Source organism: Oncorhynchus nerka, linkage group LG7, assembly GCF_034236695.1.
Source record: "Oncorhynchus nerka isolate Pitt River linkage group LG7, Oner_Uvic_2.0, whole genome shotgun sequence".
Classification (NCBI taxonomy): domain Eukaryota; kingdom Metazoa; phylum Chordata; class Actinopteri; order Salmoniformes; family Salmonidae; genus Oncorhynchus; species Oncorhynchus nerka.
This window is the reverse complement of record NC_088402.1, coordinates 97,156,806-97,171,820: the sequence shown is the minus strand read 5'-3', so window position 1 is coordinate 97,171,820 and position 15,015 is coordinate 97,156,806. Positions and strand designations below refer to the sequence as shown.

Genomic DNA, 15,015 nt, shown 5'->3' with positions numbered 1-15,015 from the left:
GTGTGTGTGTGTGTGTGTGTGTGTGATGTCTCTAGTGTGTGTGTGTGTGTGTGTGTGATGTCTCTAGTGTGTGTGTGATGTCTCTAGTGTGTGTGTGTGTGTGTGTTTGGAGAGAGTAAAAACATCCACATTTACCTTGACAGAAAAATACTTACACATCTTTATTGTGTATTAAAATACTGTCTAACAAAAACACTCTAAAGCCCTTTAACAGACAAGGTTATTTTTTGTTCTGGAATACTGACTAACAAACCTAAAGGACTGATACTACTGTATCAGTTATTATTCAATACTACTAACGTTACAGTTATTATTCAATACTACTAACGTTACAGTTATTATTCAATACTACTAACATTACAGTTATTATTCAATACTAGTAATTGGTTAAGACAGGCTAACACCAAGCCACACTAGCAGAAGCTAAAATAAAACGTGTTAAAATTAGCATTATGAACACACTGGACTAGCATTAGGCTAATCTCTATACCAATATACTATGCTACGCTAAGCAAACCCCTATACCAACACACTATACAATACTAGGCTAGCACTTGCACACATCTAATCACTGTGTGGGGAAAGGAAGCTACATGTTGCTAAGCTAGTTACAGTAATAAAAAGGTGCATGTTTCTCCTCTATAACTGATAATAATTATGATGGGGAGGGAGGAAAGAGGAATGATGGGGAGGAAGGACAGAGGAATGAAGAGAGGAATGATGGGTAGGGAGGACAGAGGGAGGACAGAGGGGTGAAGAGAGGGAGGATACAGGAAAGATGGGGAGGGAGGATAGAGGAATGAAGAGAGGAATGATGGGGAGGGAGGACAGAGGGATGAAGAGAGGAATGATGGGGAGGGAGGACAGAGGGATGAAGAGAGGAATGATGGGGAGGGAGGATAGAGGAATGAAGAGAGGAATGATGGGGAGGGAGGATAGAGGAATGATGGGGAGGGAGGATAGAGGGATGATGGGGAGGGAGGACAGAGGGATGAAGAGAGGAATGATGGGGAGGGAGGATAGAGGAATGATGGGGAGGGAGGACAGAGGGATGAAGAGAGGAATGATGAGGAGGGAGGATAGAGGAATGATGGGGAGGGAGGATAGAGGAATGATGGGGAGGGAGGATAGAGGAATGATGGGGAGGGAGGATAGAGGGATGATGGGGAGGGAGGACAGAGGGACGAAGAGAGGAATGATGGGGAGGGAGGATACAGGAATGATGGGGAGGGAGGATAGAGGGATGATGGGGAGGGAGGATAGAGGGATGATGGGGGAGGGAGGATAGAGGGATGATGGGGAGGGAGGATAGAGGGATGAAGAGAGGAATGATGGGGAGGGAGGATAGAGGGATGATGGGGAGGGAGGATAGAGGGATGATGGGGAGGGAGGATAGAGGGATGAAGAGAGGAATGATGGGGAGGGAGGATAGAGGGATGAAGAGAGGAATGATGGGGAGGGAGGATACAGGAATGATGGGGAGGGAGGATACAGGAAAGATGGGGAGGGAGGATAGAGGAATGAAGAGAGGAATGATGGGGAGGGAGGACAGAGGGATGAAGAGAGGAATGATGGGGAGGGAGGACAGAGGGATGAAGAGAGGAATGATGGGGAGGGAGGATAGAGGGATGATGGGGAGGGAGGATAGAGGGATGATGGGGAGGGAGGATAGAGGGATGGAGGATAGAGGGATGATGGGGAGGGAGGATAGAGGGATGATGGGGAGGAGGATAGAGGGATGATGGGGAGGGAGGATAGAGGGATGATGGGGAGGGAGGATAGAGGGATGGAGGATGATGGGGATGGAGGATGATGGGGATAGAGGGATGATGGGGAGGAGCATATGGGGATGATGGGGAGGGAGGATAGAGGGATGATGGGGAGGGAGGATATGGGGATGATGGGGAGGGAGGATAGAGGGATGATGGGGATGGAGGAGAGGGGGATGATGGGGATGGAGGATAGGGGGGATGATGGGGAGGGACGAGAGAGGGATGATGGGGAGGGAGGATAGAGGGATGATGGGGATGTAGGATAGGGGGATGATGGGGATGGAGGATAGGGGGATGATGGGGAGGGAGGATAGGGGGATGATGGGGAGGGAGGACAGAAGAATGATGGGGAGGGAGGAACGACGGATGAAGAGAGGAACGATGGGGAGGGAGGACAGAAGAATGATGGGGAGGGAGGAACGACGGATGATGGGGATGGAGGATAGGGGGATGATGGGGAGGGAGGACAGAAGAATGATGGGGAGGGAGGAGAGAGGGATGATGGGGATGGAGGATAGGGGGATGATGGGGAGGGAGGAACGACGGATGAAGAGAGGGATATTCAGTGTTTATGCATTATTGGTTGGTTTGGGTTATGTTGTATGAGTTTGGAAGCTTGTAATCGCTGATTGGTTAGACAGTGACTTGGGACCCTCTGATTGGTCTAGACAAAGTGCTAGTTTTGAGGATTCTGAATTCACCAATCTGATTGGTCTAGACCAGGAGTCGACAACACGCATGCCAAAAATGACCTGTGAGGGTTTTTTTTTTTTTAATTGTGTTTAGTCTTTTATGTCCAACAATAAGACATTTAAATAACATTTATTTATATATTGTTCAGAAAACTTTGAAATAAAATTACCGGGCCGCCATTTGGGGAACCCTGGTGAAGACAGTGATGTGGTAGAATCTGATTGGTCTAAACAGTGATGTGGTAGAATCTGATTGGTCTAAACAGTGATGTGGTAGAATCTGATTGGTCTAAACAGTGATATGGTAGAATTTGATTGGTCTAGACAATGATATGGTACGGGCTCCCAGGGATGTGTTGTTCTCCCCACTTCACTACCAGGATGTACTCTCCCTTCTCCTTGAGCTGGTAGCTGATGTTATAGACACGGTTCCCAAGATGCTTCACTAGAACTTCCTCACAGGGAACCCTGGGCCCGTCCACACCCACCAACAGCATGTTACGACCTGGAGGGAGGACAGTGTTAATACACACACTGACCCTAACCCTGGGCCCGTCAACACTCACCAAGAGAAAAATATAAAATAATAGATAGATGTTTATTTCTCCATTTGCATTGCTCAAAGACACAATGACAGTAGGAAGGGTTAGAGATAGTAGGACACAATGGCAGTAGGTAGAGTTAGAGATAGTAGGACACAATGGTAGTGGGTAGACTTAGAGATAGTAGGACACAATGGCAGTAGGTAGAGTTAGAGATAGTAGGACAATGGCAGTAGGTAGAGTTAGAGATAGTAGGACACAATGGCAGTGGGTAGGGTTAGAGATAGTAGGACACAATGGCAGTGGGTAGAGTTAGAGATAGCAGGACAATGGCAGTAGGCAGAGTTAGAGATAGTAGGACACAAATGGCAGTGGGCAGAGTTAGAGATAGCAGGACAACGGCAGCAGGCAGGGCCAGAGATAGCAGGACAACGGCAGCAGGCAGAGTTAGAGATAGCAGGACACAATGGCAGCAGGCAGAGTTAGAGATAGTAGGACACAATGGCAGTGGGTAGAGTTAGAGATAGTAGGACACAATGGCAGTGGGTAGAGTTAGAGATAGTAGGACACATGGTAGGGTTAGAGATAGTAGGACACAAACAATAGGTTAGAGATAGTAGGACACAAAACGTTAGGTAGAGTTAGAGATAGTAGGACACACAGGCAGAGGCCAGAGATAGGACACACAACGGCTGTGGGAGTTAGAGATAGTAGGACACAATGGCAGGTGCAGTTAGAGATAGTAGGACACAATGGTAGGGTTAGAGATAGCAGGACACAATGGCAGCAGGCAGAGCCAGAGATAGCAGGACAACGGCAGGCAGGCAGATAGAGTAGGACACAATGGCAGCAGGTTAGAGATAGTAGGACACAATGGCAGTGGGTAGGTTAGAGATAGTAGGACACAATGGCAGTGGGTAGAGTTAGAGATAGTAGGACACAATGGCAGTGGGCAGAGTTAGAGATAGTAGGACACAATGGCAGCAGGCAGAGTTAGAGATAGCAGGACACAAATGGCAGTGGGCAGAGTTAGAGATAGTAGGACACAATGGCAGTGGGTAGGGTTAGAGATAGTAGGACACAATGGCAGTGGGTAGAGTTAGAGATAGCAGGACACAATGGCAGTAGGCAGAGTTAGAGATAGCAGGACACAACTGGCAGCAGGCAGAGCCAGAGATAGCAGGACACAATGGCAGTGGGCAGAGTTAGAGATAGCAGGACACAAATGGCAGGCAGGCAGAGATAGCAGGAACGGCAGGCAGGCAGAGCCAGAGATAGCAGGACCACAATGGCAGTGGGCAGAGCCAGAGATAGCAGGACACAAATGGCAGCAGGCAGAGCTAGAGATAGCAGGACACAACAAAGTGGGCAGAGCCAGAGATAGCAGGACAAACGGCAGTGGGCAGGGCCAGAGATAGCAGGACACAAATGGCAGTGGGCAGAGTTAGAGATAGTAGGACACAAATGGCAGTAGGCAGAGCCAGAGATAGCAGGACACAATGGCAGTGGGCAGAGTTAGAGATAGTAGGACAATGGCAGTGGGCAGAGCCAGAGATAGCAGGACAAATGGCAGTGGGCAGACAGAGGCAGGACAATGGCGGCAGTTAGGAGGCACAGAGAGAGTTAGGACACAATGGCAGCAGGCAGGTTAGAGATAGCAGGACACAATGGCAGAGTGGGCAGGGTTAGAGATAGCAGGAGGACAATGGCAATTGGGCAGATCCAGAGATAGAGGACACAATGGCAGTAGGCAGGGTTAGAGATAGCAGGACAATGGCAGTGGGCAGAGTTAGAGATAGCAGGACACAATGGCAGTGGGTAGAGTTAGAGATAGTAGGACACAATGGCAGTGGGCAGAGTTAGAGATAGTAGGACACAATGGCAGTGGGTAGGAGTTAGAGATAGCAGGACACAATGGCAGTGGGCAGAGTTAGAGATAGCAGGACAACAACAAGTGGGTGGGCAGCCAGAGATAGCAGGACACAATGGCAGCAGGCAGAGTTAGAGATAGCAGGACACAATGCAGTGGGCAGAGTTAGAGATAGCAGGACACAATGGCAGCAGGCAGAGTTAGAGATAGCAGGACACAATGGCGGGCAGAGCAGAGATAGCAGGACACAATGGCAGCAGGCAGAGTTAGAGATAGCAGGACACAATGGCAGTGGGCAGGCAGAGATAGCAGGACAAATGGCGGGCAGGTTAGAGATAGCAGGACACAAATGGCAGTGGGCAGAGCTAGAGATAGCAGGACACAATGGCAGTGGGCAGGGTTAGAGATAGCAGGACACAATGGCAGCAGGCAGAGTTAGAGATAGCAGGACACAATGGCAGTGGGCAGAGCCAGAGATAGCAGGACACAATGACAGTGGGCAGAGTTAGAGATAGTAGGACACAATGACAGTGGGCAGAGTTAGAGATAGTAGGACACAATGGCAGTGGGCAGAGTTAGAGATAGCAGGACACAATGACAGTAGGCAGAGATAGTAGGACACAGATAGCAGGACCACACAAATGGCAGTGGGTAGAGATAGCAGGACACAATGGCAGGGTAGAGATAGAGATAGCAGGACAGTGGGCCTAGTAGGCAGGCAGATGGGTAGAGATAGTAGGACACAAATGGCAGTGGGCAGAGTTAGAGATAGCAGGACACAATGGCAGTAGGTAGAGTTAGAGATAGTAGGACACAATGGCAGCAGGCAGAGTTAGAGATAGCAGGACACAATGGCAGTGGGCAGAGTTAGAGATAGCAGGACACAAATGACAGCAGGCAGAGTTAGAGATAGCAGGACAAATGGCAGTGGGTAGAGATAGTAGGACACAAATGGCAGTGGGCAGAGATAGCAGGACACAATGGCAGTAGGCAGAGCCAGAGATAGCAGGACACAATGGCAGTGGCAGAGATAGCAGGACACAATGGCAGTGGGCAGAGCTAGAGATAGCAGGACACAAATGGCAGCAGGCAGAGTTAGAGATAGTAGGACACAATGGCAGTGGGCAGAGTTAGAGATAGCAGGACACAAATGGCAGTGGGCAGAGCCAGAGATAGCAGGACACAACGGCAGTGGGCAGAGTTAGAGATAGTAGGACACAAATGGCAGTGGGCAGAGTTAGAGATAGCAGGACACAATGGCAGTGGGCAGAGCTAGAGATAGCAGGACAAACGGCAGTGGGCAGAGCTAGAGATAGCAGGACAACGGCAGTGGGCAGAGTTAGAGATAGCAGGACAACGGCAGCAGGCAGAGTTAGAGATAGCAGGACACAACAAGGGTAGCAGGCAGGGCTAGAGATAGCAGGACACAATGGCAGTGGGTAGAGTTAGAGATAGTAGGACACAACAGTAGGTAGGTGGGCAGAGTTAGAGATAGTAGGACACAATGGCAGCAGGCAGGGCCAGAGTTAGCAGATAGTAGGACAATGGCAGTGGGCAGAGCCAGAGATAGCAGGACACAATGGCAGTGGGCAGAGTTAGAGATAGCAGGACACAATGGCAGTGGGCAGGCAGGGCCAGAGATAGCAGGACACAATGGCAGTGGGCAGAGCTAGAGATAGCAGGACACAATGGCAGTGGGCAGAGTTAGAGATAGCAGGACAAAACGGCAGTGGGCAGACAGAGATAGCAGGACACAATGGCAGCGGGCAGAGCAGAGATAGCAGGACACAATGGCAGTGGCAGGTTAGAGATAGCAGGACACAAATGACAGCAGGCAGACAGAGATAGCAGGACACAACAGAGGGCAGCAGGTGGGTTAGAGATAGCAGGACACAATGGCAGCAGGCAGAGATAGAGACAGTAGGACAAATGGCAGCAGGTAGAGTTAGAGATAGCAGGACACAATGACAGCAGGGGCAGAGTTAGCAGAGATAGCAGGACACAATGGCAGTGGGCAGAGCTAGAGATAGCAGGACAAATGGCAGCAGGCAGAGCCAGAGATAGCAGGACACAAATGGCAGTGGGCAGAGATAGAGGAGGACAATGGCAGTGGGCAGATAGAGATAGTAGGACACAATGACAGTAGGCAGAGTTAGAGATAGCAGGACACAATGGCAGTAGGCAGGCAGAGATAGCAGGACACAAGGCGGGCAGTGGCAGAGATAGCAGATAGCAGGGCAGGGCTAGAGATAGCAGGACAGCAGGCAGAGTTAGAGATAGCAGGACACAATGGCAGTGGGTAGAGATAGAGATAGCAGGACAGAACGACACAGGCAGAGCTAGAGATAGCAGGACACAAATGGCAGTGGGTAGAGATAGTAGGACACAATGGCAGTGGGCAGAGTTAGAGATAGCAGGACACAATGGCAGTGGGCAGAGCTAGAGATAGTAGGACACAATGGCAGTGGGCAGGGCAGAGATAGCAGGACACAATGGCAGTGGGCAGGGAGTAGAGATAGCAGGACACAATGGACACAGCGGGCAGGGTAGAGATAGTAGGACACAATGGCAGTGGGCAGAGTTAGAGATAGCAGGACACACAATGAGCAGGCAGAGTTAGAGATAGTAGGACACAATGGCAGTGGGTAGAGTTAGAGATAGTAGGACACACTGGCTAGAGTAGTAGGACACAATGGAGAGGTAGAGTTAGAGATAGTAGGACACAAATGGCAGTGGGTAGAGTTAGAGATAGTAGGACACAACAGGTTAGAGAGTAGGGGTAGATAGAGATAGTAGGACACAATGGCAGTGGGCAGAGGCAGAGATAGCAGGACAAATGGCAGCAGGTAGAGCAGAGATAGCAGGACACAAATGGCTAAGGTGGGCAGAGTTAGAGATAGCAGGACACAATGGCAGCGGGCAGGTTAGAGATAGCAGGGCATGGGCAGAGAGAGATAGCAGGACACAATGGCAGTGGGCAGAGCCAGAGATAGCAGGACAATGGCAGTGGGCAGAGTTAGAGATAGTAGGACAAATGGCACAATGGCAGTAGGACACAAATGGATTAGAGATAGCAGGACAAATGGCAGTGGGCAGAGCTAGAGATAGCAGGACACAAATGGCAGTGGGCAGAGAGAGATAGCAGGACACAATGGCAGTGGGCATAGAGATAGCAGGACACAATGGCAGTGGGCAGAGTAGAGATAGCAGGACACACAACGGCAGTGGGCAGGGCTAGAGATAGCAGGACACACAATGGCAGGCAGAGACAGAGATAGCAGGACACAAACGGCAGTGGGCAGAGCCAGAGATAGCAGGACAACGGCAGTGGGCAGAGCTAGAGATAGCAGGACACACAATGGCAGTGGGGCAGAGCTAGAGATAGCAGGACACAAATGGCAGTGGGCAGAGTTAGAGATAGTAGGACACAATGGCAGTGGGCAGGGTAGAGATAGTAGGACACAGCAGTGGGTAGAGTAGAGATAGTAGAGATAGTAGGACACAATGGCAGTGGGTAGAGTTAGAGATAGTAGGACACAATGGCAGTGGGTAGAGTTAGAGATAGTAGGACACAATGGCAGTGGGTAGGGTTAGAGATAGTAGGACACAATGGCAGTGGGTAGAGTTAGAGATAGTAGGACACAATGGCAGTGAGATAGTAGGACACAATGGCAGTAGGAGACAATAGCAGGACACAATGGCAGTGGGTAGAGTTAGAGATAGTAGGACACAATGGCAGTGGGTAGAGTTAGAGATAGTAGGACACAATGGCAGTGGGTAGAGTTAGAGATAGTAGGACACAATGGCAGTGGGTAGAGTTAGAGATAGTAGGACACAATGGCAGTGGGTAGAGTTAGAGATAGTAGGACACAATGGCAGTGGGTAGAGTTAGAGATAGTAGGACACAATGGCAGTGGGTAGAGTTAGAGATAGTAGGACACAATGGCAGTGGGTAGGGTTAGAGATAGTAGGACACAATGGCAGTAGGTAGAGTTAGAGATAGTAGGACACAATGGCAGTGGGTAGAGTTAGAGATAGTAGGACACAATGGCAGTGGGTAGAGTTAGAGATAGTAGGACACAATGGCAGTGGGTAGAGATAGTAGGACACAATGGCAGTAGGTAGGGTTAGAGATAGTAGGACAATGGCAGTAGGTAGAGTTAGAGATAGTAGGACACAATGGCAGTGGGTAGAGTTAGAGATAGTAGGACACAATGGCAGTGGGTAGAGTTAGAGATAGTAGGACACAATGGCAGTAGGTAGAGTTAGAGATAGTAGGACACAATGGCAGTGGGTAGAGTTAGAGATAGTAGGACACAATGGCAGTGGGTAGAGTTAGAGATAGTAGGACACAATGGCAGTGGGTAGAGTTAGAGATAGTAGGACACAATGGCAGTGGGTAGAGTTAGAGATAGTAGGACACAATGGCAGTGGGTAGAGTTAGAGATAGTAGGACACAATGGCAGTGGGTAGAGTTAGAGATAGTAGGACACAATGGCAGTGGGTAGAGTTAGAGATAGTAGGACACAATGGCAGTGGGTAGAGTTAGAGATAGTAGGACACAATGGCAGTGGGTAGGGTTAGAGATAGTAGGACACAATGGCAGTGGGTAGGGTTAGAGATAGTAGGACACAATGGCAGTGGGTAGAGTTAGATAGTAGGACACAATGGCAGTTAGGGTAGGACACAATGGCAGTAGGTAGTTAGATAGTAGGACACAATGGCAGTAGGTAGAGGTTAGAGATAGTAGGACACAATGGCAGTAGGTAGAGTTAGAGATAGTAGGACACAATGGCAGTAGGACAATGGTAGGTAGAGTTAGAGATAGTAGGACACAATGGCAGTGGGTAGAGTTAGAGATAGTAGGACACAATGGCAGTGGGTAGAGTTAGAGATAGTAGGACACAATGGCAGTGGGTAGAGTTAGAGATAGTAGGACACAATGGCAGTGGGTAGAGTTAGAGATAGTAGGACACAATGGCAGTGGGTAGAGTTAGAGATAGTAGGACACAATGGCAGTGGGTAGAGTTAGAGATAGTAGGACACAATGGCAGTGGGTAGAGTTAGAGATAGTAGGACACAATGGCAGTGGGTAGAGTTAGAGATAGTAGGACACAATGGCAGTGGGGGTTAGAGTTAGAGATAGTAGGACACAATGGCAGTGGGTAGAGTTAGAGATAGTAGGACACAATGGCAGTGGGTAGAGTTAGAGATAGTAGGACACAATGGCAGTAGGTAGAGTTAGAGATAGTAGGACACAATGGCAGTGGGTAGAGTTAGAGATAGTAGGACACAATGGCAGTGGGTAGGAGTTAGAGATAGTAGGACACAATGGCAGTGGGTAGAGTTAGAGATAGTAGGACACAATGGCAGTGGGTAGAGTTAGAGATAGTAGGACAACAATGGCAGTGGGTAGAGTTAGAGATAGTAGGACACAATGGCAGTGGGTAGAGTTAGAGATAGTAGGACACAATGGCAGTGGGTAGAGTTAGAGATAGTAGGACACAATGGACACAGTGGGTAGATAGTTAGAGATAGTAGGACACAATGGCAGTAGGTAGAGTTAGAGATAGTAGGACACAATGGCAGTGGGTAGAGTTAGAGATAGTAGGACACAATGGCAGTGGGTAGAGTTAGAGATAGTAGGACACAATGGCAGTGGTAGGTAGAGTTAGGATGGATAGTAGGACACAATGGCAGTGGGTAGAGTTAGAGATAGTAGGACACAATGGCAGTAGGAGATAGAGGACACAAGAGTGGGAGAGTTAGTAGGACACAATGGCAGTGGGTAGAGTTAGAGATAGTAGGACACAATGGCAGTGGGTAGAGTTAGAGATAGTAGGACACAATGGCAGTGGGTAGAGTTAGAGATAGTAGGACACAATGGCAGTGGGTAGAGTTAGAGATAGTAGGACACAATGGCAGTGGGTAGGGTTAGAGATAGTAGGACACAATGGCAGTGGGTAGAGTTAGAGATAGTAGGACACAATGGCAGTAGGTAGAGTTAGAGATAGTAGGACACAATGGCAGTGGGTAGAGATAGTAGGACACAATGGATAGTAGGACACAATGGCAGTGGGTAGAGTTAGAGATAGTAGGACACAATGGCAGTGGGTAGAGTTAGAGATAGTAGGACACAATGGATAGTAGGACACAATGGCAGAGTTAGAGATAGTAGGACACAATGGCAGTGGGTAGAGTTAGAGATAGTAGGACACAATGGCAGTGGGTAGAGTTAGAGATAGTAGGACACAATGGCAGTGGGTAGAGTTAGAGATAGTAGGACACAATGGCAGTGGGTAGAGTTAGAGATAGTAGGACACAATGGCAGTGGGTAGAGTTAGAGATAGTAGGACACAATGGCAGTGGGTAGAGATAGTAGGACACAATGGCAGTGGGTAGAGATAGTAGGACACAATGGCAGTGGGTAGTTAGAGATAGTAGGACACAATGGCAGTGGGTAGAGTTAGAGATAGTAGGACACAATGGCACAATGGCAGTGGGTAGAGTTAGAGATAGTAGGACACAATGGCAGTGGGTAGAGTTAGAGATAGTAGGACACAATGGCAGTGGGTAGGGTTAGAGATAGTAGGACACAATGGCAGTAGGTAGAGTTAGTAGTAGGACACAATAGAGTTAGAGATAGTAGGACACAATGGCAGTGGGTAGAGTTAGAGATAGTAGGACACAATGGCAGTGGGTAGAGTTAGAGATAGTAGGACACAAGTTAGAGATAGTAGGACACAATGGCAGTGGGTAGAGTTAGAGATAGTAGGACACAATGGCAGTGGGTAGAGTTAGAGATAGTAGGACACAATGGCAGTGGGTAGAGTTAGAATAGTAGGACACAATGGCAGTGGGTAGAGTTAGAGATTAGAGACACAATGGCAGTAGGACACAATGGACACAAGTGGGTAGAGTTAGAGATAGTAGGACACAATGGCAGTGGGTAGAGTTAGAGATAGTAGGACACAATGGCAGTGGGTAGAGTTAGAGACACAATAGTAGGACACAATGGCAGTGGGTAGAGTTAGAGATAGTAGGACACAATGGCAGTGGGTAGAGTTAGAGATAGTAGGACACAATGGCAGTGGGTAGAGTTAGAGATAGTAGGACACAATGGCAGTGGGTAGAGTTAGAGATAGTAGGACACAATGGCAGTGGGTAGAGTTAGAGATAGTAGGACACAATGGCAGTGGGTAGAGTTAGAGATAGTAGGACACAATGGCAGTGGGTAGAGTTAGAGATAGTAGGACACAATGGCAGTGGGTAGAGTTAGAGATAGTAGGACACAATGGCAGTGGGTAGAGATTAGGAGATAGTAGAGTTAGAGGAGGACACAATGGCAGTGGGTAGAGTTAGAGATAGTAGGACACAAAGTAGGTAGAGTTAGAGATAGTAGGACACAATGGCAGTGGGTAGAGTTAGAGATAGTAGGACACAATGGCAGTGGGTAGAGTTAGAGATAGTAGGACACAATGGCAGTGGGTAGAGTTAGAGATAGTAGGACACAATGGCAGTGGGTAGAGTTAGAGATAGTAGGACACAATGGCAGGAGAGTTAGAGATAGTAGGACACAATGGCAGTAGGTAGAGTTAGAGATAGTAGGACACAATGGCAGTGGGTAGAGTTAGAGATAGTAGGACACAATGGCAGTGGGTAGAGTTAGAGATAGTAGGACACAATGGCAGTGGGTAGAGTTAGAGATAGTAGGACACAATGGCAGTGGGTAGAGTTAGAGATAGTAGGACACAATGGCAGTGGGTAGGGTTAGAGATAGTAGGACACAATGGCAGTGGGTAGAGTTAGAGATAGTAGGACACAATGGCAGTGGGTAGAGTTAGAGATAGTAGGACACAATGGCAGTGGGTAGAGATAGTAGGACACAATGGCAGTGGGTAGAGATAGTAGGACACACTGGCAGTAGGTAGAGTTAGAGATAGTAGGACACAATGGCAGTGGGTAGAGTTAGAGATAGTAGGACACAATGGCAGTGGGTAGAGTTAGAGATAGTAGGACACAATGGTAGGGTTAGAGATAGTAGGACACAATGGTAGGGTTAGAGATAGTAGGACACAATGGCAGTAGGTAGAGTTAGAGATAGTAGGACACAATGGCAGTGGGTAGAGTTAGAGATAGTAGGACACAATGGCAGTGGGTAGAGTTAGAGATAGTAGGACACAATGGCAGTGGGTAGAGTTAGAGATAGTAGGACACAATGGCAGTGGGTAGAGTTAGAGATAGTAGGACACAATGGCAGTGGGTAGAGTTAGAGATAGTAGGACACAATGGCAGTGGGTAGAGTTAGAGATAGTAGGACACAATGGCAGTGGGTAGAGTTAGAGATAGTAGGACACAATGGCAGTGGGTAGAGTTAGAGATAGTAGGACACAATGGCAGTGGGTAGAGTTAGAGATAGTAGGACACAATGGCAGTAGTAGGACACAATGGGTAGAGTTAGAGATAGTAGGACACAATGGCAGTGGGTAGAGTTAGAGATAGTAGGACACAATGGCAGTGGGTAGAGTTAGAGATAGTAGGACACAATGGCAGTGGGTAGAGTTAGAGATAGTAGGACACAATGGCAGTGGGTAGAGTTAGAGATAGTAGGACACAATGGCAGTGGGTAGAGTTAGAGATAGTAGGACACAATGGCAGTGGGTAGAGATAGTAGGACACAATGGCAGTGGGTAGAGATAGTAGGACACACTGGCAGTAGGTAGAGTTAGAGATAGTAGGACACAATGGCAGTGGGTAGAGTTAGAGATAGTAGGACACAATGGCAGTAGGTAGAGTTAGAGATAGTAGGACACAATGGCAGTGGGTAGAGTTAGAGATAGTAGGACACAATGGCAGTGGGTAGAGTTAGAGATAGTAGGACACAATGGCAGTGGGTAGAGTTAGAGATAGTAGGACACAATGGCAGTGGGTAGAGTTAGAGATAGTAGGACACAATGGCAGTGGGTAGAGTTAGAGATAGTAGGACACAATGGCAGTGGGTAGAGTTAGAGATAGTAGGACACAATGGCAGTGGGTAGAGTTAGAGATAGTAGGACACAATGGCAGTGGGTAGAGTTAGAGATAGTAGGACACAATGGCAGTAGGTAGAGTTAGAGATAGTAGGACACAATGGCAGTGGGTAGAGTTAGAGATAGTAGGACACAATGGCAGTGGGTAGAGTTAGAGATAGTAGGACACAATGGCAGTGGGTAGAGTTAGAGATAGTAGGACACAATGGCAGTGGGTAGAGTTAGAGATAGTAGGACACAATGGCAGTGGGTAGAGTTAGAGATAGTAGGACACAATGGCAGTGGGTAGAGTTAGAGATAGTAGGACACAATGACAGTAGGTAGAGTTAGAGATAGTAGGACACAATGGCAGTGGGTAGAGATAGTAGGACACAATGGCAGTGGGTAGAGTTAGAGATAGTAGGACACAATGGCAGTGGGTAGAGTTAGAGATAGTAGGACACAATGGCAGTGGGTAGAGTTAGAGATAGTAGGACACAATGGCAGTGGGTAGAGTTAGAGATAGTAGGACACAATGGCAGTGGGTAGAGTTAGAGATAGTAGGACAATGGCAGTGGGTAGAGTTAGAGATAGTAGGACACAATGGCAGTGGGTAGAGTTAGAGATAGTAGGACACAATGGCAGTGGTAGGTAGGACACAATGGCAGTGGGTAGAGATAGTAGGACACAATGGCAGTAGGTAGAGTTAGAGATAGTAGGACACAATGGCAGTGGGTAGAGTTAGAGATAGTAGGACACAATGGCAGTAGGTAGAGTTAGAGATAGTAGGACACAATGGCAGTGGGTAGAGTTAGAGATAGTAGGACACAATGGCAGTGGGTAGAGTTAGAGATAGTAGGACACAATGGCAGTGGGTAGAGTTAGAGATAGTAGGACACAATGGCAGTGGGTAGTTAGAGATAGTAGGACACAATGGCAGTGGGTAGTTAGAGATAGTAGGACACAATGGCAGGTAGGGTTAGAGATAGTAGGACACAATGGCAGTGGGTAGAGTTAGAGATAGTAGGACACAATGGCAGTGGGTAGAGTTAGAGATAGTAGGACACAATGGCAGTGGGTAGGGTTAGAGATAGTAGGACACAATGGCAGTGGGTAGAGTTAGAGATAGTA

The 15,015-nt window shown here is 48.1% G+C and overlaps 1 protein-coding gene across 1 annotated transcript in view; it reads right to left on the bottom strand.

Moving 5' to 3' along the window:
* Positions 1 to 1,991: 1,991 nt before the first annotated feature.
* flna (filamin A, alpha (actin binding protein 280)) overlaps positions 1,992 to 15,015 on the bottom strand; it is a 264,701-nt gene continuing 251,677 nt past the window's right edge. Inside the window, 1 exon segment of the mRNA XM_065021021.1 lies at positions 1,992 to 2,969. Coding sequence (XP_064877093.1) covers positions 2,785 to 2,969 — 185 coding nt within the window. The 3' untranslated portion in view covers positions 1,992 to 2,784.